This window comes from Leucopleurus acutus (assembly GCF_964270905.1).
Source record: "Leucopleurus acutus genome assembly, chromosome: 19".
Taxonomy (NCBI): Eukaryota; Metazoa; Chordata; class Mammalia; order Artiodactyla; family Delphinidae; genus Leucopleurus; species Leucopleurus acutus.
The window spans coordinates 48,940,325-48,963,004 of NC_139161.1; the positions used below are offsets into that span (position 1 = coordinate 48,940,325).

At 49.2% G+C, this 22,680-nt stretch overlaps 1 protein-coding gene across 1 annotated transcript; it reads right to left on the reverse strand.

The window, feature by feature from the left end:
- Positions 1-1,508: 1,508 nt before the first annotated feature.
- On the reverse strand, positions 1,509-22,199 carry SHPK (sedoheptulokinase). Its single transcript, XM_082861076.1, has 7 exons — positions 22,007-22,199; positions 18,445-18,586; positions 12,369-12,552; positions 11,675-11,827; positions 10,238-10,413; positions 6,335-6,535; positions 1,509-4,124 (listed from the first exon to the last, which is right to left on the reverse strand). Exons 1-7 carry the CDS (start codon positions 22,172-22,174, stop codon positions 3,712-3,714), a joined length of 1,437 nt encoding a protein of 478 aa, XP_082717202.1. The 5' UTR covers positions 22,175-22,199; the 3' UTR covers positions 1,509-3,711.
- Positions 22,200-22,680: the final 481 nt, after the last annotated feature.

Consider the following 22,680-nt stretch of genomic DNA (forward strand, 5'->3'; position numbering starts at 1 on the left):
CTTTCAAAGATGTGGCCTGTTCATCTAATCACGCCTGAGAAGTGGTCAGGTGTGACCCACCCTCTTTCCTGAGGCCCACTGTGCACTTTGCAAACCCAGAGCGGTGAGTAGGGTGAACAGGGTGGTCTCTGCCCTCCAGGAGGCTGGGATGGATAAGGAGGAAGACCTGCTAGGCTCTCTCTGACGCTTACAGGGTGGGGCTCCCTGTAACAGGCACAAACCAGGAGCCAACAGGCCGTGCCGACAGCAAACATTGAGCGAGGTCCTGGATGCAGTTGTGATCCGGTGGCAAATATGCTGCAGGGGGACTGCAGCTGGCGGATGGCATCAGAGTCAGGCCTTGGACAAGGTGTAGCGTTCTGCCTTGTGAGGTGGACATCAGCCCAAGTTCAGATGCAGGAGGAGGACGGGGCAGAGAACACCTAATAGGGACCCTGCCCCCAAGGAGCTTTCAGTCCACTTGAGAAGAAAAAGAAAACAGAGAACATGAAAGCCACGTAAACATCATACGTATGTAGTCAAAGGCCAAAGGATAGTGTGTGTGGCTGGGACAGGGGAGCGAGCCGGAGGACTGGCGTTCACTCCTCTGCCCCTGGCTGGTTCCAGCCTCACCATCTCTCACAGGCTGTTTTCTAGGTTCCTCTAATTGGGACCCTTCTCCTAACATCCATCCTCCAATCCAGAATACACACTGCCAGCTATTCTCCCAAAGCCCAAGAATCCCCAATCCCCTCCCTCCCCTCCGCTGCCCACAGGAGAAAGTCCAAACTCTCTGGCATCCACCACCCTTCTCCGTCTGCCCAACATTTCCAGCCACCACTCCCACGACACCCTTGCACCTGCCCTATGACCAAGTGACACCAGACAATTCACACACCCTGGTCAGGCCAATCACTTTAACATAAACACATTTGCCCAACCTGACCTCGCTGCCTAGAATAACAAAGAAAGCGGGCTCGGAATCCTAGAGTCGTGATCTTACATAAGTTACTTAACGTTTTTGTTTTGGTTTCTTCATCTGTGAAATGGGGATAATATACCCACCTTCTGGGATTATTGTGAAGATAAAATGAGTTCAAACAAGTAGAGTCCAGATTAGCTTCTAGTCCACTGTAGGTACTCAAAAAACGCTAACTTGGGCTTCCCTGGTGGTGCAGTGGTTGAGAGTCCGCCTGCCGATGCAGGGGACACGGGTTCGTGACCCAGTCCGAGAAGATCCCACATGCCGCGGAGCAGCTGGACCCGTGAGCCACGGCCGCTGAGCCTGCACGTCTGGAGCCTGTGCTCCGCAACGGGAGGGGCCACAACAGTGAGAGGCCCGCGTACCGCAAAAAAAAAAACAAACAAAAAAACGCTAACTTTTGTTAGTAGCAATGGACTGAAACTTTCTAAGGTTTCTTTTTTCGATGTCGCTTGCATGAAGAATGAATTGCTCCTCCTTCTTGGCATGTGAGTAAATCTGTTATAGCGTTTATTTCAATCCCTAGTGAGGGGAATTCAACAACACACCACCGTGCCTGATAGAACACCCATCTCCTAGTAGACGCTTCATAAATATGATTCACCTGGGTCTGTGCTGGGACTTCTCAGGCACAGTGTCTACCATGGCTGTAGCAGTCAGAATGAACTAAGTTATCCTGTGGTAACAAACAGCTCCCAAATCTCAGTAGCATCAAACATCAAAGGTTTATTTCTCAGTCACACTACGAGTCACTCGCTGTTTGGTGAGGGCTCTACACCACATTGCCCTCATGTGGGACCCAGGGCAGCAGAGCTTCCTCTCTGGGACACCCCAGGTCACTTACAGCAAAGGGAACAGAGTGTGGTAAATCTCACATTGGCTCCAAAGGGCTTCTGCCTGGAAGCGACAAACTTCTGTTGACGTTTTACTGGCCAAAGCAAATCAGGTGGGGAAGTGCTAGCCTACCATGTGCTTAAGATCAGGGTATTGGCAAACAGCCCTAATGACCCAGCTCCTCATCTGAGGATCAGAATGGTACCTCCTGAGAACGAGAGCAGAAGCAACGAGTGGTTTATGACTTCAGGCTGGAGAAATGAGGCCCTGGCAGCTGCACTCAAACCCCTGCAGAGGCTCCAGGCCAAGTGCAATAGAAATGACAACAGGACCACCAGCTGGCAAGCTTGGACCGTGCAAGGCTTAGCCCTCAGAGGTAGAGTGGACATGCGGAAAGGGGACAGAGAGTTATGGTGCTTCGCAGGATACCCATCCAGCTCCTAATTTATATTTAGGAGCTCCACCCACAGCATCCTGGGAATGCAAGACAGGCTGCCTCCCTGACATCGGAGGGCCAGTTCCTCCTGATGGACAGGGCTCTCTGCTATCCTTTGGCCCATCCCGAGGTGAATTCTCTCTCAAAATGATGGTGTCAACTCATTCTGGCCAAGAGAACAATTACATGACGTTCCTGAGTGATCTGCAGCTGCTTGTCCCGGCAGAACCATGGGGCAGGCAGGGCTTCTACAAATGATCCCCAGAGTTATGTCCAACCTCCCAAACCCTGTGGCAGTGCCAGATTTATAGTCTTCCCAATGCAGAGAGGTGTGTTTTACTAAAGGGACAAGGCTCTGGAAGAATGAACTTTAGTATCTGAAATTCAATCAGCACAGTCAGGCAGATTAAGAGTTTCAGACAATCACATAACGTGGCATTCACAAAGAGACATGACTGCTTCCCAAACTCACAGTCGCCCAGGTGCCTCAGAGTCAGGGACCTGGGATCACCCTTGGGAGTGTGGAAGTAGACACAGCGATGGTGGCCCTCTCCTGGAAGCCATTCCATGGTCATCCTACCAACCAGGGAAGGTTTAAGATGCTCTGGGATCCCTGCAGAGATGCCGACTCAAGTGGGATGTTTCTGCAAGCCAGGCACACATGGCGGGCCAGCAAGGCCCACACCAAGAGAAAGAAGAGCTGGGGCATTTGGGACAAGGGATTCTCTCTGCTTTCTCTCTAACAGGAGCATGCGCAGCTGCATCCCTTCCCTTGGAAGGCTTCCCAGGGATGCACAGGGGCAAAAACACACTGCTGCACAGACACACTCTTGGAAAAGAGTCTTGCTGGTGTCTGGTCAGACTCTTGGGAACAACATGCCTGAATGGTGGCGTTATGCAGCATCTGTCCCCTTGGCTGGTCATGTCATCTACATTTTCTTCTCTGTTCTGTGTCTTCAAGCCAGCTGTGTTGTGAGGAACCATGGCAGCACCAAGCAGGCTCTCCTTGGAGGGGAGGTACATGGCAAGAAGGCCAGCACAGATCCCTGCATCTTCATCTCAGCCAGCCTGCATCACTGTCCTTGGGTCGCCTTCTGCCCCAGCTAGCTGGGTGTGGCCAGAGAAGAACAAGATTGGGAAAGGGGCCTCAGGGTCACGTGGCACAATCCAGTAGGGAAGACTCTTCCAACAGTACATGTGACCCATCTTTCCCTTTCTCTCTGTCTCTCCCACATTTACATTTGCGACCAGCTCTCAGGTGAGTCTCTTTCAGAAGACACTGATTTGGGATCTGGTTGATGACTCCTGGCTGCATTATTAGAGTGTGCCCTGAAGATTGGTTCTTGGTCAAAATGATGGCCTGAGAATAAGCATTGCTTAAAACTGCCCACAGAGCTGTCCAGGAAAAGCATGATCCCAAGCTAAGGAGAGGAACGTTAATTAGATAAACTTTGCAACAGTCCTTTGGCCAATGAGTGTGCTAATACTCCTGCTGGTTAAGGTTTCTCTGGAGCATAACCAGAGCGGCCCCTACAGCTGCATCCACATCCTGCCCATAGGACACTGGGAAGGGGAAAGCCCTCTGCACTTCCTGCTTCAGCACCTCGTTCCTGGACAGCGCACTCCCACTGCCGATCACCCGCTCCACGCCCCACTCTTGGAGCTGCTGAAAAGGAAGCATTGAGTGCAGGTTCTGAACGATGCCTCTGCACAGGGCCCGGGTCACGTGCCCCAAGGAGAGGTCAGAGGAGGAGATTCTGGTCACTGAGGCCAGCTGGTCTGGCAGGTGCCTCTCGCCCAGCACCGTTGGAGTGATGGTTAGGCAGGTGTCTTTCTGCTGTGCAGCAGCCTGGATCATGCGTGAGTACACAGTGGATTCTTCAGCCTCCAGGCCTGCCAGGAACAGAGAAGGCCTGTGTGAGTTCATGCACCCCCTCGCTGCAGGCTATAGAGTTACCAGGGGGCAAGGATAGGTTGACTTGCTGCCTCTCCTCACTGTGGCTGGCTGCTTCCCAAATATTCTGGCTAGCTGTGCTCTGCTCCAGACCCCAGCCACCTTTCTCACTACAGACCCCAGCCCAATCTTCAAGGAGAGATCTCGTAAGCGCTGCTGTGAGTCCTTACCATCCCGCAGCTGTGGGACTCTTGGTCCTAAGTGGACCAAATGCATACACTAATCAGTAAATATCATCACACCTGTTATTAGTGTCACAGGAATCCCAGGACCACAGTGCTGATCACACTCTAGCCTGCCCCTCGGCAGAGGTTACGAACAACCAGTCTAGACCAGAGCTCAGCGTTGAATGTGCATGTGAATCACTCAGGGATCTTATTAAAACACAGCTTCTGATTCAGTGTGCCTGGGGTGGGGCCTGAGATTCTGCATTTGTCATCAGCTCCCAGAGGAAGCCAGTGCAGCTGGCCTGAGGACCACGCTTTTTGAGTAGAAGGTTCTAGATCCGTGCTTACCAACACTTGAGAGCATCAGGGTCACCTGAGGAACTTTTATAAAATGCCGTGCTCAGGCCCCACTCCTCTCCCCCAAGCCAAATAATCAGCTTTTCTGGGAGTGAAACTAGGACATCAACATTGTTTTTAAAACTCCACGAGTATTTCCAATGTATGACCAAAAGTCCCCAAGGAGTCTCAACGTCAGCACATTTAACTCATACAAACTCAACTATACACCCTCAGGAATGAGAAAGAAAAAAATATATTTTTTTCAATCAAATGAAACAATGTAGACATTTCAGAGGAGGTTAAGTTATATAAACTACTAGCCTTCAAAGCACCCTCTGTTTCATCAAAATAAGAACCACGAAAATGTAAAAGACTTTTCTTTTTGAAAACCTTAGAGAAAACTTAAGTATTACGTACTCTTTCAGGGCTGAGCAAAGCAGTCACTTCTGTATAAATAGAAACACCAGCCAACTCAGTAAACAGTCGACAGACTCAACCCAGTTAAAGAAGTATCTGAGTAAAGGGCTTGCCTGAAGGTTCTGATGACTGGTTCTGCATCTTTAAAACCTTTCTTGATTCAAGGCAAAACAAGATCAAAGTTCTGTTCTTTAAATGGAGCATTCCTGAGGGATTCCCAGCCAAGGGGGCAGAACTTACCCGCAATGCTGACACCCCCAGCCAGCCTGGAAGGATTGACGTGGGTCAGCAACACCTGTCTGCATGACCAGTATGAACTTCCCAGGTGCTCCCTGTGGCCTGTGCCCCACCTAGTTATTCTGTTGGATGTTTCCTGGAATGACCTGATTTTGAGCTCCTACAAGTGACCCATGCATCTGATAAGCATGATTTCCGTATTTCTAGACAGCTGGCCAGAAATTTCATTTCTACCCTAAGTACTTAGAAAGGGAACCTCTCCTGGAAGAAAGAGGTTACATCTTTCTCTAAATGCAGAGCAGAGGAAGGCCTGATCAATTCCACCCTGAAGAGAGCAGGAAGACGTCAGAGTTTCCAGGGACCCTTCCAAGAAAGGAGGAGAGGTGCTACTTTCCAGGAATAAGTGCTACCAGTCTTTTCACTCATTCATGTTTGATCATTTTATTCTCCGCTGTCTGTAGCCAGCAGAAGGCAAACCTCAAATGCAAGGTTACTGACAGAGAAAGTAATAGCGGGGCCAGGGAGAGCCAGGAGACTATTAGGATACTCCACAGTTAAGGTTAGAGGAGAAGATGCGCCTCAAAAAAGAGAGTATGGGCTTCCCTGGTGGCGCAATGGTTGAGAGTCCGCCTGCCGATGCAGGGGACACGGGTTCGTGCCCCGGTCCGGGAAGATCCCACATGCCGTGGAGCGGCTGGGCCCATGAGCCATGGCCGCTGAGCTTGCGCGTCTGGAGCCTGTGCTCCGCAACAGGAGAGGTCACAGTAGGGAGAGGCCCGCGTACCGAAAAAAAAAAATAAAAAAGGGTAGGTGATGGCAGCTCAGAAGATGAAAGGCTACAAGCTCAGATCCCTAAGGACAGAGGGAATGTGCTAGAATCTGGCTGGGTCTGAGACAAGAATCTAGAAACTTACAGCACATTCAGCACCAGGACACTGCCACATAGAAAGGACAAGCAGAGAACACACCACTGTGTGGGCCACCCTTACCTAGATCTGCCATCCACTGGACCAGCATGTGGACGAACATGGCCAGCACGTTGCCCCCATTGAGTGATGCTGCCACCGCCAGGTAGGTCCTGTCAAAGTACGGGAAGTAGGCGACTGGAGCTGCAGGGTCTGGAGTCTGCACTGGCTGGAATCCTGAAGGCATGGAGGCTACCAGCTGCACCGAGGTGCTGATGTTGAGAACTGGATGTGGTTCAAAGAAAGCAGAGGTTAGGCCTGTTGGGCTAACTCAGAGGCCACAAGTCACAACAGGGTCGGAGAGTGTGCCACAAATTCCTGGATACTCCTCCTTTCAGGAGGAAGAGCCTAGTCCTCCACCCCTGAGTGTGGGCTGGACTCGGTGACTGGCTTCTAATGAAGAGAGTAAAGCAGAAGTGACAGTGTGTGACTCTGGAGACCAGGTCATAAAAGGGCACTGCAGCTTCCATCCTGATCACTTGCTCCAGGGGAGGCAGGTACCACGTCGTGAGCAGCCCTATGGAGAGGCCCACTGGATGGTTGCTGGCATAACTGACCCCATCTTGAGCCCGCACGGTCCCTCCTGTCCTTCCGCTGACCCTACCCAGGACTGTACTAGGTGGTGAATCACTTCTCTGTCATCAAGGGCTTTGTAGTTAGTAGATATTGTTTAACAATGGTTAGGGCCAGGTGGCCTCTATGCTCTGTTAGTTCCCAAACTATGCTGACTTTTGCTGATGTATTCCCAGAGCCCATGAGACTAGTTACCCATTCAGTCATCTTAACTTAGGAGTGTGTGTCCTGTTTCCAGGCACCCACCCTCATGTCCTAGGTTAACTATAAAACTGTCCCAAAGGCCCCTTGGTGGTGCAGAATGCAGCTGCCAATGCTTCCAGATCATTGTCTGCCTGATCCCACTCTGTAAGTTACCCTAAAATAAACTGACCCATTGATTATACGGAGCCGCCTGCCTCATTTTTCAGTCTCAAGATGCATTCTCAGTTCGGTGGGTACTTTTCATTCCCTCCGTCCTCCAACACCTACAAGGAGCTGAGGCCTCCTGCCAAGAGCCACACGAGTGAGCTGAGAAGTGGATCCTCCAGCCCAGTCAAGCCTTCAGATGACTGCAGCCCCAGCCGACTGACAGTGTGATTGCAATCCAGCCACACCTAGACTCCTGACTCTCAGAAACTGTGTGAGATAATAAGTGTTTGCTGTTTTAGGCTACTAAGTATTGGAGCGATTTGTTACACAGCAATAAGCTACTATTCACAGAGAGGCAGACCTCAGCCCAAGTGTTTTATTCTTTGGGAGGTTTCATTCATTTTTGGTGGGTACCACCTCCTTCTCATTTCCAAGGTGTGCTTCTCAACCTCCCTCCGCCAGCAGGGGGGACGCTCCCGGACCTAGAACAGAGGGGATGATTTTCTCCTCTAGATGGAGGCCAGAGCCTACAGACTGTCCCAGGAGTCTCTCCTCCATTTCTCACGAGACCTGGCCAGAAAGCCTGTTCCTCTCAGTCTGTTGGGGCTAAACTAACTGTGGTCAGCATCCAACTATCCTACCTCCTGGGACGAAGAGGCAAGGAGAGTGAAAACAAGTCTCAGAAAGTCAATAACCTTGACTTCCTGCCACATCAAGACTTTCACCATGACGATAAACCAGAAGCATCATGCCCTCCACCTATCCCCTCGGGGGGAAGTGTCAGTGAAGGGGGCCGACCAGCCTTGCCCATGGACACCGCACAGCTGGGCACAGGCCAGCGGCCCCAGTCTAGAACCAGAGACCACAACCAGCTCAGTGAAGATGGAGCCTAAATCTTAGCTTCTTCCCATTTGACCACCATCTAGAAAGGACATTTATATCCAGGCACATGACAGCTCTCTGTGGAGGGAACAGCCTAAGATTTGAAGACTACCAGGTAGGAGGAAAGAGCCAGGCTCTTTATAGGCACCATCCCAGTGCATCACGACAACTGCCCCATGAGAAAGGCATCATCATCCTCATTTTGGATGATGACAAGGGCTCAGGGAGAAAATTCAGGAGAAAAAGACGGGGTTTTTGACCTTAAAAGATTTTATCACATATTTGTGCAAACAAAAGTGGCAGAATCTGGATATATGTATATGTATAACAGATTCACTTTGTTATACACCTGAAACTAACACAACATTGTAAATCAACTATACTTCAATAAAAAAAAATTTTTTTAAGTGGCAGAATCTCACCTTTCCCTCTCACCTAATCTTGAATTAAGAGGAATGACTACCAAAAACAAAACAAAAAGTCACTTGAAATTTTATTTTTTAAGAATGTACTAAAATAGGAATAAACTACTGCTTCAGAGGATAGTGCTGGTCAGAGTTTTTAAACTCAAGGTTAAATTGTAATAGTTCTAACTGCTGGAGGAAAAAAAGACATCATGACAAAGAAAATCCGAGTAAGATGAATGACTTCTCTGTTCCCGTTGATAACAAGGCGAGGCTCTCAAAGTGGGCCCACTCAGCCAGGCTGCCCTGAGGATCAGATGAGACACACAGCCTGCAATCACCCTGCTCGGGGAGGCAGACCCAAATCTACCCCAGCCCCAGGAGGGGCCAACGACAGCCCCCAGGCCATATCCAGCCTGCCATCTGTTTTTGTATGGCCCAGGAGCTAAGAAAGTCTCTTCCATTTTTTTTTAAATGATAGCTTTATTGAGATGTAATTCAGAAAATTCACCATAAAATGCACCCTTTTAAAGTGTACAGTTCTGTGCTTTTTAGTATATTCACAGAGTTGTACAAACATCACTGAGACCTAATTTTAGGACATTTTCACCACTCCAGAAAGAAATCCCATACTGGTCAGCAATCAACCCCGTGTCCCAGCCCTAGACAACCATGAAGCTGCTTTCTGTCTCTACGGATTTGCCTGTTCTGGACATTTCACAGGAATGGAATAATACACTATGTGGCCTTTCACTTTCATTCACATGTTATAGCATTTTAGCTCTGTGGATACACCACATTTTTAAAATCCATTTATCAGTCGATGGGCATTTGGGTTGTTTCTACATTTTGGCTATTATGAACAAGGCTGCTAGGAACATTTGTGTACAAGTTTTTTGTGCGGACATGTGTTTTCAATTCTTTTGAGTATACACATGGGAGTGGAACGGCAGGGTCCCATGGTAATTCCACGTTTAACTTTTGAAGAACTGCTAGACTGTTTTCCAAAGGGACTGCACCATTTTACAATCCCAGTAGCGTGTTCTTACCTTTTTAAAAGGTTGAAAAGAAATGAAGAGGAGAAGAATATTTCATGACACATGAACATTTTATGAAATTCACATGTCAGCCTCTATAAATAAAGTTTTATTGGAACACAGCTACACCCACTCACTTATGCATTGGCTATGGCTGCGTTCCTGCCCCAACAGCTGTGAAGTAGTTATGATAGAAACAAAATGGTCCACAAAGCTTAAAATATTTACAATCTGGCCCTTTACCCTGCCCTGGATTGCTGTCTCCCCTTCACTGTGACTCTCTCACATGGAAAACAGGGACATCTGCGCTTCTACTCAGATCTGAGGAACTTTCGTTGACAAACACACAATAACAAAACCCCTAACCTATTGAATAATAATCTATTTTCTTGGTCATGGAGACACATAGAAACCAGCCAACTAGAGAGAGTCATTTCCCTCACCTGTCTCTAGAGAAGAAAGGCACAGACTGTGGTCAGGACAGAAATTGCCCTGCTGAATTGTAAGCTCCCGGGGCAGGGGCTTCACCTGTAGGGATGAGGGTGTTCTTCATGTTTGTAACATAATGGTCAAGAGGACGCTGCGACTGCTGGCTCTGTGTGCCCCTCGGACCCTGGCACAGAGCTGGGGCTTAGGAGGCCCCAGTAGAAGTCTGAGGAGAGAACCAAAGACAGACTTACCTGCGTCTGTCCTTTGGGCCATACAGGAATAGACAGAGGCCTGCAAATCCCCCAAGGCCACGCCCACCTGTGTCCCCTTTGGGATCTCAAACCAGGCCTGGGAAGTTCTGCCTGCCACGTTGCCAGGCTCGGTGACGTCCGGGAGTAGGTGGACGGGAAAGCCTGCGTCCCTCAGTCTGCAAACCAAAAGTGGACAGCATATCTACCTGTTGCTTGGTTTTCTGTTTTCTGTTGTTTCCAGGAAACTCAGCAACGGAAAGCGCAATAGGATACACATTCAAGAAGGGAGGGCAGAATCCAGTGTTTTCACAGAGGGTCTCTTTGGCTTTTTTTAAACCATGAGGAAAAGCCTTGGGTTATTTAAAGAGTGAACCCTGGCTTTCAAGAGCTTGGGATGGGCCTCTTGGAGAAGAACACAACCAGTTTGAGCAGAGGTAGTCAGAAGGGACTGGATAAGAAGCAGATTTCATCAACATCCAGCCTCCTGCATTTGAAGGGAGAGCAAACACTGTGCAAAGGGAGGAAGCTGGAGTTTTAGAGCAAAGTCACAGCTGGTTAGCACAGGCCAAACCAAAGTCAAACCCATCAGTCTCCTGAATACCAAATGCATCCATCACTCGCGGTTAGTGAACATGGGGCTGCCAATTTTATAAAACATGCTGGAAAGTCCTTTACCTCAATTACCAGGTGCTTTTTGTTTTATTACAGAGCTCAGAATTTGGACCCTGAAGGCAGTGAACTTATAGGGCACTGGACTGCTGGACCTGAAAAGGCAAATGATGGCTTAAAGGGAACTTAAAAGGCATCCCTTAAGCCTACTACTTCCATTTCTTAACCCTATTTTAAAATACATTAGGGTGGGGGAGAGAGATAGCTAGGGAATTTGGGATTGACATGTACACACTGCTATATTTAAAATGGATAACCCACAAGGACCTACTGTATAGCACAGGGAACTCTGCTCAATATTATGTAACAACCTAAACGGGAAAAGAATTTGAAAAAGAACAGATACATGTATATGTATAACTGAATCACGTTGCTGTACACCTGAAACTAACCCAACATGGTTAATCAACTATATTCCAATATAAAATAAAAAGTTAAAAAAATAAAATAATATGTTAAAGAATGAATGTTGTTCTTTGGAATCTACGGGCTGGCTCAGGGCACAGAAAGAAATAGGGAGCCCACCCTAGGTCTGGGCAACAGTGGAGGAGCAGGCAGCATGGCGTGGTGGGTGGCGCCCCTCCCCAAGAACTTCACTTACAGTCAGGCCCACCCATGCCCGGGGACTGGAACAGGCTGGAGGGTGTTGGAACCTGACCTTGGCCTCGTGGAATCCTCCATTATTCCCAGATGGGAAAGCCCCACTGAAGCTCCCGCTTTAGAGGTTCTGCCCTTCAGCCTCAAGCCAGCCTGCACGGTTATACTCACGTCTCCAAGTTCCAGCTTTGGCTCCTGGTGTTGAAATATCCCCAGCTAGCGGCATTCTGGTCGGACATCAGGGGTCTTGTCAAGCCACACAGCATGGCAACCACATAGTCGTGAATAGTGCCAGCTGCATCGTAGGACTTCAGGAACTCTGGGCTGTTTTTCATACCCCAAACAATTCGACGTGGTTTAACATTGACTTGAAAGCATGTGCTGCACCTAACTGTGGGCGGTGTGGACTAGACATGGCATAGCTGGGTAGCAGCCAGAACCCCACAGGCTGTGGATCCCTAGCAGCGGAACCTCCCAACCCCTCCAAGCCAAGCTGGCCAGAGTCAGCCTTAGAGGAGTGTACTCCTAGGAGGACACACTGTGCCTGTGAAAGCAGGACATCAGCCGTTCTCAGCAGCCCTGATCCCACCGTGAACCCATCCTGTGATCCTTGGCAAGTCCCTTGCCCTCTCGGGTCTCTTCTTTCCCCCTCGAGGTGAGAATCAGATTACCAATAAGAGCCCTCTGCGAAATGAAGCAGTGGTAGACCAAGTCTAAGTCTTGTGACTATACCCTGTGCTGGGCCACACTCACTGAGGGACAATCCAGCACGTGGAGTGATGCTGACCAGCTAGAGGTACAGCTCCCCAGCCACTCTCGTTCCCCTGCAAATCCGTCACCCAATTCAAACAACAGGTGTCCGTACCTATTTTTCAAAAGCCAGAAGATGGTTGCACAGCCAAACCCCGTGGCCACACTGAGATGAGACTCTGGCCGGGGCAGAGAAGCCAGGAACTTGCTGCCACACCGGCCATCCTGCCACGTTACCAGGTGGCTCACGGCTCTGGGCTCGAACACAGGGGCAGCCCCTGCCTCTGTCCATTCACAACCTGGAACGAAGGAGATGACCAAAAATGGAGAAAAGAGCGACGGACTGGCACCAGCATGTCCTTGAGACTACTCTGCTAGTGAGGTTATAGGACAGACTTTATCACCCATGACAACACTTCACTCACACTCAGGGGTTCTGGCCAGTACCCAGAAGAGCAGGGAGTGGATGGACCTAGAGATTGTCATACTGAGTGAAGTAAGGCAGATAGAGAAAGGCAAGTGATATCATATGATATCACTTATATGTGGAAGCTAAAAAAAAAAAAAAGAGGTACAAATTAACTTATTTACAAAACAGAAATAGAGTCACAGATGTAGAAAACAAACTTATGGTTACCAGGGTGGAATGGGGTGGGGGAGAGATAAATTGGGAGATTGGGATTCAGATATACACAATGCTATGTATAAAATAGATAACTAATAAGGACCTAACTAATAAGGACCTGGCGGTCCAGTGGTTAGGACTCAGTGCTTTCACTGCTGAGGGTCCAGTTCAATCCCTGGTCAGGGAACTAAGATTCCACAGGCCCCAAGGTGCGGCCTTAAAAAAAAAAAAGAAAGAAAGGAAAGAAAGGACCTACTGTATAGCACAGGGAACTCTACTCAATCCCTCTGTAATGACCTATATGGGAAAAGCAGCTAAAAAAGACTGGATATATGTACATGTATAACTGATTCACTTAGCTGTACAGCAGAAACTAACACATTGTAAATCAACTATACGCCAATAAAAATCATTTAAAAAAAAAAAAGAAGAGCAGGGAAGCGGTCACAGATAATATGCACCTGAAGCTTATTAAGTTTCACCCAGGAAGAGGGAGTAAGCTGGGGATGGGGTGGTCCACCCTCACAATTACGTTTCTGCCTAAAGCTGGGATTCTTATCCCAGCCCTAAAGCTGGAAATCTGAAGCTTTTTCTTGAACCCTTTTATCTGCTTCCAAAACTCTTTTGACCCTTTTTCTTCTTTTTACTTTTAGGACTATCATCTTTATTTTGTTTGTGTTATAAAATAAATACGGAGTTCCTACCATGCACCAGGTATTGTTCAAAGCACTTTAAAAATATTAATTTTTTTAATCTACATATTAGCCTTACAACATAGGTGTGATATTTATCCCCATTTTCACATAAGACATATGAAACTCAGAGAAGCTTTAAAAATCTTGTCAAAGATCACATAGCTACTAAGTGGTAGAGGCAGGATTCAAGTCCAGGCAGTCTGTTCCAGAATCTGGCCTGATGGATGTTCTTTCTCTCACTTTCTTCTTTTTTTTGGCAAAAATAATAATAATAATAATTTTAAAGTTTTTTAAATTATACAAATGATAAGTGAATGCATTCTCAATATAAAATGTTCCAATATTACAGATAAAGCAAAAGGCCTGCTTGACCATCCCCATCAGAGTCCCAGCCCCCTTCCTGTCACTGTTAGCACTTGTAGAGTTTTTTTGGGTTTTTTTATTTTTTGGCTGCGCAGCACGTGGGATCTTACTTCCCTGACCAGGGATCGAATCTGCACCTCCTGCACTGGAAGCACGGAGTCTTAACCCCTGGACCGCCAGGGAAGTCCCGTTGTTGGGTTTTTATACTCACACAACATACTCTCTTTGGTTTGGTTGATTTGGGCTGGGTTTTGTTATATTTTGGTTTTGTCTGTTTTTTAAAAACAAACAGTACTATACTGTATGTATTTTTTTAGTGGTTGTTTTTATCATCCAGCAGCATGTCCTGGAATCCTTTCCACGTTAGTACATGTGAGTGCACCTTATTCTTTTCAACTACTGCATACCATTCTACAGCGTGGGGTACCAACATTTATTTAACCACTCCCCCATGAGGAAACGTCACAGTTTTCACTACAATAAACAAGGATGCCATGAGTGACCATGATTATGCCTCTTTTGCATATACATGTTAAAGTCCTTTTCCTGAACAGATTTTAAGTAGTAGGGCCACTGAGTCATAGTAACTCTTATTTTTACAGTGTATAATTTAAAAGCTTTATCCTCACCCCCGGCAATTAGCAAATGGATTTCATATTAGTTCAGCTGGAAGTTTTCTTCCTGTAGTTGCTATAACTCTCTTATCTTTTTTTTTTTTTTGCGGTACGCGGGCCTCTCACTGTTGTGGGCTCTCCCGTTGCGGAGCACAGGCTCCAGACGCGCAGGCTCAGCGGCCATGGCTCACGGGCCCAGCCGCTCCGCAGCATGTGGGATTTTCCCGGACCGGGGCATGAACCCACGTCCCCTGCATCGGCAGGCGGACTCTCAACCACTGCGCCACCAGGGAAGCCCACCAAACACCCTGCCAAACTGCCCTCTGAAACGGCCAAGCTAATATATACTACCAGGAGTGATATTTTAAAAAACCAATTTTCCACCCCCTTTGCCAACTCTTGACATTCTCAAACTGCTTTCTTACAATCCAGTGGGTGGAAAATGATTTCTCGTTGTTGTTTTCCTCTGCATTTTCCTAATTCCTAATGACACCGAGCATCGTTTCATATGCTTATTAGCTATTTGTATTTCCACTTCTAGGAATTGCCTGTTGGTTTCCTCTGCCCATTTTTCCACAGGGCCATTGGTCCTTTCTTTGTTATTTGTTCTTTATATGCACCCATATTCGTCCTTTGTCTACTATATACTAGTGAATAATTTCTCCCTGTCTGCTGCTGGCCTTTTAGCTTGATTTTATGATCCCCACTTCTCTCCTGCTATTACTGAGCCTGAAAATGGAATGTGGAAACTGGTGTAACCACAGGCCTCTCAGAAGACACTAGTCACTCCCTCTCTTCTCCAGTTGGCGCCCTTGTGGAAGCACTTAGCTCTCCGCTCAGGTTACTGGTGCCTGTCTGTGTTGACTGCCTTGAGCGAGCCCTGGAAGACGAGGGCTGCATCCTGTTTCTATGTCTCCCGCGGGGCCCAGCACAGAGCCTCATATATTGTAGGTCCCGAAACCAAACTGAATTACAGCCGCTATTAAAAGCAGAACGACTTGATCTCAAATATGATTTCACTCACTCTGCTAAGCAGGTATCATCGTCAAACAGTGGCTCTCCTTCCCAGAAACGGAAACCAAAACAAGAAGGCATGCAGGTGGGCCCCATGAAATATTAAGCAGCTCTCTCCACCGATGTGGGCGATGGTTTGTGTGGTCGTTACAGAGGCCAGGAGACGGGCAGAAAGGAAGGTGTGTGACCGGAGCACAATCATTAGATCTCTGCTGTCCTCTTTGGGAAGGGTTTTAGTATTAAAAGGACGTTTATTCTCGTTACTGCAAAATTAAGGAGTTTAAAAACGTTTACAACCTAGACTCCCCCTGAGAGGTCAGCTCTAACACCAGAACTGGCCTTTCGCTCCTGCTGGGGATTGGAGCCGAGCAGCTCCCGTGGTCCCAGCTGGCCTGACGACAGGCAGACAAAGGGAGAGGAGGAGGGGGAGAGCCTGGGTGGGCTTCGGCAGTCACCCAGGCCCCCCCTGGGGACTGATCAAAGGATGCACCACCAGACCCCTGTCAAGCCACCGAGAGGCAAGTCACCACTCACTTGGCCCAGGAGAATCGGAATCACTGATCCTCTAGGCAGAGGAGGGGTGAATCCAATGTCCAACCTCCTTAACTACAGCCTCCACCCCTCAAAGTAGCCATCCATACTATGCTTAAAACACCTGCAGTAGGGCTTCCCTGGTGGTGCAGTGGTTGAGAGTCCGCCTGCCGATGCAGGGGACACAGGTTCGTGCCCCGGTCCGGGAAGATCCCACATGCCGCGGAGCGGCTGGGCCCGTGAGCCATGGCTGCTGAGCCTGCGCGTCCGGAGCCTGTGCTCCGCAACGGGAGAGGCCACAACAGTGAGAGGCCCGCGTACCGCAGAAAGGAAAAAACAAACAAAAAAAAAACACCTGCAGTAAAAAGTTGATAGTTTTGAAGCTGGGTGATGGGTATGTGTCAGTCCATAATGCTGTTCTCCCTACTTTTACGTCTATGTCGAACTTTCTATAATTAAAAAAAAAATTTTTTTTTAACACTTGCCATAACAGGAGCTCATAACTTCCTACAGGAGCCTAATCCTTCCTTGGACATTCTGTTGGGAAATTCCTCCCTTCATTGAGCTGGTGTGTCCTCCTGTGACTCTGGTCCTCCTGGGAGACTTTCAAAGTTCAGTGTCTGAAGTCAGACAGACTTGAGTTCAAAAGCTGGAGTCACGGGACTTCCCTGGTGGCGCAGTGGTTAAGAATCTGCCTGCCAATGCAGGGGACACGGGTTCGAGCCCTGGTCTGGGAAGAACCCACATGCCGTGGAGTAACTAAGCCCGCGAGCCACAACTACTGAGCCTGTGTGCTGCAACTACTGAAGCCCGCGCTCCTAGAGCCCATGCTCCGCAACAAGAGAAGTCCCCGCTCGCCGCAACCAGAGAAAGCCCGCGCGCAGCAACGAAGACCCAATGCAGCCAAAATAAAAATTAATTAAAAAAGAGAAAAGCTGGAGTTGCTACTTGCTGCCACATGACCCTGAGCATATTATTTTATCCTCTCTGAACCTCCGGGTCTCATCTGCACAAGAGGGAGAGTAATGTAACCCACGTCATAAGGGTGTTGGGAAAATTCAATGAGATCACACAGGTAATATACTTAGCTCAGCACCTGGCATGCGAAGTGCTCACTGCTGTTTTCCTGGCTTAATACTCCTCCTAGAGGCCAAACAGAACAGGCCACCCACCTCTGCACTGTGGCAGACCTCCTGAAAGACGACCAACTAAATGATGCTTAGCAACTGTGCCCATGAAAAGGATGTGCCCTGGAATGGAAAAATCACAAATATCTGTGATTATGTTAAACAACAAAAACTATGCCGAAATTCAGAAGAGTTTCCTCCGCGTCTTGGAATCTACAGCTACACTAATCTCTTGGTTGTTGGCACTGACGCTCCAAGACACTGGCACAAAGAAAGAGGAGGCTGTGGAAAGTCCACTCCACTGGATCCGACAGAGAATCAGAGAGAACTCACTCTTCTCCTCTCCCTGTTCATGAATAACGTGTGAGTGGACAGTTCACTTCATTACCTCCTTTGAACAGGACAGGATGTACACAAAACGCAAGAGGCAGCAGAATAACCTGACCCTTCACAGAGAGCCCTTTTCTGGTTCCAGGGGAGGCAGGAGATAGAAGGGCCCCAGGCTGAGCAGCTGGAGTCTGTCCCCTGCGGACAGATAGATACTCCAAGATGAAGGTAATAGCGGAGCGAAGAGTTGAGGGCTGTCCAGATAAAAGATAAAGAGACCACCTATTCCTCATTCTCGAGATCAAGGAGCCCTTCCCAACTACACGTGCACAGAAAGGCTCCTCGGGGGTCACAAAGGGAAGGGGTGCCACTCTATAGTAGGTGATGTCAACCTACCCGTAGGCCTCTTTGCTAGAATCCATCTTGCCTAAGAGATGTGCGCACACACAGGGGAGGACCCTGAGATAAACCAAATACGGACTCAGAGCCAGTCAAAGCAAGATGATTGGCCAAGGGAAATCAGAAGAAATGCCCCATATAAATGATTCAAACTACCACGAGGGCGCGAGCCTCTGAGAGCCTCTGCCCCTCTGAGCCTGCCTGTGTGTCTATACACACGTACCCTTTTTCCTCCTAATAAACACTTTACTTGTTTCACTACTTTCTGTCTCTTTGTGGAAATTCATTTCTACAAAGCCGACGGGCTAGAGCCTTATCACTGGCCGCTGGTCCCTGGTGGTCTAGTGGCTAGGATTCAGCACTCTCACTGCTGCAGCCTAACTTCAGTTTCTGGCCAGGGCAACCAAAACCCTGCTTCAAGACGCTGCAGGCCGAGGCCACCTGAGATCACAGGGTGACTGTTAACAGCACGTGATCACCCCCAAGCTCAGCATACCTTGGCCTGTTTTCCAGAACATGACTCCATGCATCTGTCCTGACACTCCGATGCCACAGACCTTGCAGAGCTGCTGCCGGGGAAGGGCAGCAAGGCACTCGTGGAGGGCCTGGATGATTCTCCTCACATCCTGCTCTTGCCCCTGGAAACAGAACAGAATACGTTGGACAGAGGTACACACACAGGCAGGGGAAGGAGGGCAGAGGCGCCAGGGACTTCCTGGGTGGTGGCTGCCCACCTAATTCCACCGAGGTCACTTCCAGGACCTGCTGAGGGGCCTCAAGGAGGGGATGTGGGCCTGAGGGTTCTCCACCACCTCCAGCGGGGCCTGGAGTAGGAACGTGGTGGGCGAGGTCCCACTTCTCCCTTCACAGATGAGGCGCTTCTGTGGGTTAAGTTCAGCCAATGGCCTGAGCTCTGCCCGCTGCCGTGGAAGAGTCTGAGCTGAGAAAAGCACTGCCCTGCCCTACAGGAGCTTACTGTCCAGCAGGACAGGAAAACACAAGAAAGAGCATGCTGCAAGAAGAAATAAGGCAAAGGTCTTTGGCAAGGCACATGAAGCATTGGGGCAGAGGAAGGATGGAACACAGCAGGGAGGAACCCAGCAGGAAAGGTGTAGGCAAGAAAGGCTTCCTGGACTAAAGCACCTGAGGACCAGCCCTAGTGTTTGCTCCAGTTCATCCATCTGGCAAACATTTCCCGAATGCCCTGAGGGCTTGCATTTGTTCCGGGGGCAGTGCAGGCCTCCCCTCCTTGGAGTTAAGCCTTCTTTTGTCAGCCTGCTGGCCTCGGGCTGTGGCAGTTCTTGGCTCCAAACAAACATGATCGATGGAGTAGAAAGAAGAAAGGTGAGGAGGGGTAGGGCTGGGGAAGGAGAGGAGAGGGAATACAGAGCATTTCGTTGAGGAGGCAACCCTACATCCTAACAAGACTCTTTATGCAGGAGAGACTACAGTAGAACTGAGCGGGCAGTAAAAGATGGGGCAGAGAGGAGATGCATGGCTATGCGTGATTCCCCAGGAGGGAAGAAATAAGACAGCGGGCAAAGGAAGAAGGAAGCAGGGAAGAGGCATTTGTTTACACCTGCCCTGTCCAACACGCCAGTCATCTGCTACACACAGCTAGTCTGAATTGAAATCTACACACCAGATTTCAGATTTAGTACGGAAAAAAAAGCACAATATCTCATTAATAATTCTATATTGATTATTACATATGGAAATGATATGTTTGGATCCATTGGGTTAAAATAATAAGCAATGAAACTTAATTTTACGGTTCCTTTTTACTATTTTTTGATATGGGCACCAGAAAGTTGAAAATTACGCGTGTGGCTCACATTTGCACTGCACAGTGCTGGTTTAAGGAGTTCCCACGTGGCATGAACCCAGATGGTACATGAACGCAGGACAGAGGAGCTGCTGTTTAAAATGGGCCTAGGGTGGGTGAGCTGTGTAGGCAAGGACAGCGGAGGAGTGAAACAGGCCAGAGGGGAGTGAAGGCAAGGAGGCACTCAGCGTGTGGGGAGTTTTAGTGGTGAGTGTGATGGGGGAGCAATTCTTGGACAGACAGTGGATACACCCACAATGTCACAGAAAAGGCGCTGCCCCCATTCCTTGATTCAGAATATCAAGTGGTCTACATTCAGATCAGATGCTAGAAATTCAGATTTGAAAAAAGAATCTAGGAACTCATTCAACCCTCCTCCCCCACACCCCTTTTTACAGATGGGGAAACTGAGGCCCCGACAGGTAAAATTCATAACACAGAAAGGGTCACAGAGCTTCCCTCAAAAATCTTGATATTTTAAAAAAAAAAAATCTTGATATTTTAAAGTTGCAAAGAGCTAAAAGTCTGACCTTCCACAAAGCTGCCAAAGTTGACCGTGGAGTACACAATGCTTCTAAAGAGTGAGAAATATGGACATGAGGAAAGAACAGAGCCACCAGGTGTTTCTATGGATCAGCAGTGTTTACCCCAGGGATGATTTTTGTCCCCTCGGGGGCATTTGGCAATATGGAGGCATTTTTGGGTGTCGCAGCTGGGGAGGAGGGTTCTACTGGCATGCGGTGGGTTAGAGGCCAGGGATGTTGCTACAACGCACAGGACAGCACCCCACAACAAAGAATCATCCAACCTCCAAATATCAACAGTGCCAAGGTGAAGAAATCCTGCTATAGGTGAACTTACAACAAGGCTGTTTGTCCCAGAGCACGACACACATGTGGAGGATGCAAGGGGGGCTATTACCGGCCTCCCCTAAACCCCCCCTTAGGCAGGGGTGGAGCACCGGGCATGCCTGTAAACACAGAACACTGTGCTGGACACTGGGGGAAGTGGGGAAAATAGTTTTCAAGAAGTGGCCCCATTTCAAGAGAAAAGGGCGCTGCCTAAAACCCACCCCTGTAATCGCAGCTCTGCTGCCCACCCCCACAGGGTCAGAGCTGACTTTGCCTCCACTCCATGGTCCATGAAGTGAGAAAATCATTCTAAAATGTCCTGATGCCCCAACCAAGCTAATTTTGAAAGGCTCTATGAAAATGCGAAGTGCTCCTGAAATCTTTATCCTCTGAAATGCTTCTGATCAAGATGGACTCTGAACCCTAAAGGACTGAGTCCGGGTATGTGGCAAGAGTTTGTGAAAAACAAAGCTATTGCGAGTGGGGTTTGGCTCAGAAAATCGAGGTTTGTGGCTGGAAGGGGCCATAGAGGTCATCTATTTCAATTATAAGAACAAGCTGAGATCCAGCAAAAAAAAAAAAAAGTCATGAGGATACACAGAAAGTTCCTTGATATTAATCTGTATTATCAATGAACTGAATATAAAGCTACCTTTTTCAAGGAATTAATGGAATCCATCTCTGAGAATTGACATCCTTTCTGAACCCACAACTTGCAATTGAGCCCACTGTGGTGAAATTCTCCATTTCTATATTGTAGCTTTCACAAAACACTAGTTTTCGTGTAGAATTATTAATCTGACCTTTTTCTAACATTTTAATTGAGGTATCTCTCAATGTCTATCTGTCCTGGCATCTTTCTTCCAAGGTATCTCAGCCTTTGGGGCCAGGGGATTTTTGCTGTCCAAGTGTATGAGTTCCTCCACCCACAAGCCACTCCTGCGGGATGAAAGAGCAGCAGGTTACGCTGGATTTTGCGTCTGATTTCTCAAGGAAAACCCAGACACCGCCCTAGGGAACAAGCTGAATCCTGAATTTGAGGACACCTGCAGATGTGAGGAGCAGAGCCGCAAGAATGAGAAGGCAGCCTGAGATCGCTCCATATGCAGGAGAGCAATTTCCTGCAGGTCAGGATACAGAAAGTGGAGGGCAGAGAGCACGGGGGTATAGCGCCAAGGTCAAGGCTCCCAAAGAAGGCCAGAGAGTGGGTCGATCGGTGCCAGCAGGTGGGAAAGCTCCTGGGAGGAGATCTATCGGATCGAGGGAATTGCAGCGGGCAGGCAGAGATCAGGCAGGCTGGAGCAGTCAGGGAGACTTCTTTGAGGAGGAAGAGGGTGTCGGGAGGCTCCTGGAGGCGGCGAGGCTCCAGGGCGCTGCCTCACCTGGGGCCCCGCCGCCGCGCTCTGGGCCGCAGTCTCGGCCCGCGCAGGCCGGGCACAGCTCGCCAGTACCACGAACCCGGAAGGGTCGCCGCGCGCAGCCTCCACCAGGGCCGCCTTCACAGACGTGGTGCCCAGGTCGATGCCGAGAGTGACAGACCGTGCAGCCATGACAGCGATTGAGTCTGGGCCCGGGCGCCCCTTCCAGCACACTTCATCCGGGACAGAGGCGCCGAGGCGGGGCCTCGCCTGCCAATCTTTCCAGCCACGCGCAACACGACGAATTCTCGTCTTCCCATTGGTTGAGGAAGGCCGAGTCCCGCGCACCCCGAGCGACGGGCCTCGGCTATAGGCGGAGCCGCGGTGGAAGGCGGAACCTACAGGCCCCGCCCCGCAGGGCAGGGTTTGCGATGGGGCCCGAGGCTTCGGCCTTGCTCACCAAAGTACCAGTACCCCGAGTCTCGCTGGGGGATGCGAGAGCTTCTGTGACCCTAATAGTGACTTAACCCTCCCACATATCCGAGCCTGCCAAGTTGCCTGAGCCTCTCCGCTCCTCCCGAGCCCCAAACTGTCTCGCTGAGACGCGGGAAAACTACAGCTCCCAGGGTGCACCGCGCCGAGACCTGTACTCCGCGGATCAGGTGGCTCGAGTCAGGTGACTTCTGGTCCGCCCCACA

Coding starts and splice junctions, on each gene's coding strand:
- SHPK (XM_082861076.1), bottom strand. CDS start 22,174: ATGGCTGCACGGTCTGTCACTCTCGGCATCGACCTGGGCACCACGTCT. Junction 18,587..22,006: donor GCGCGGCGGCGGGGCCCCAG/GTGAGGCAGCGC, acceptor TTCTGTTTCCAG/GGGCAAGAGCAGGATGTGAG. Junction 11,828..12,368: donor TTCTGGCTTTTGAAAAATAG/GTACGGACACCT, acceptor TATGAAAAACAG/CCCAGAGTTCCTGAAGTCCT.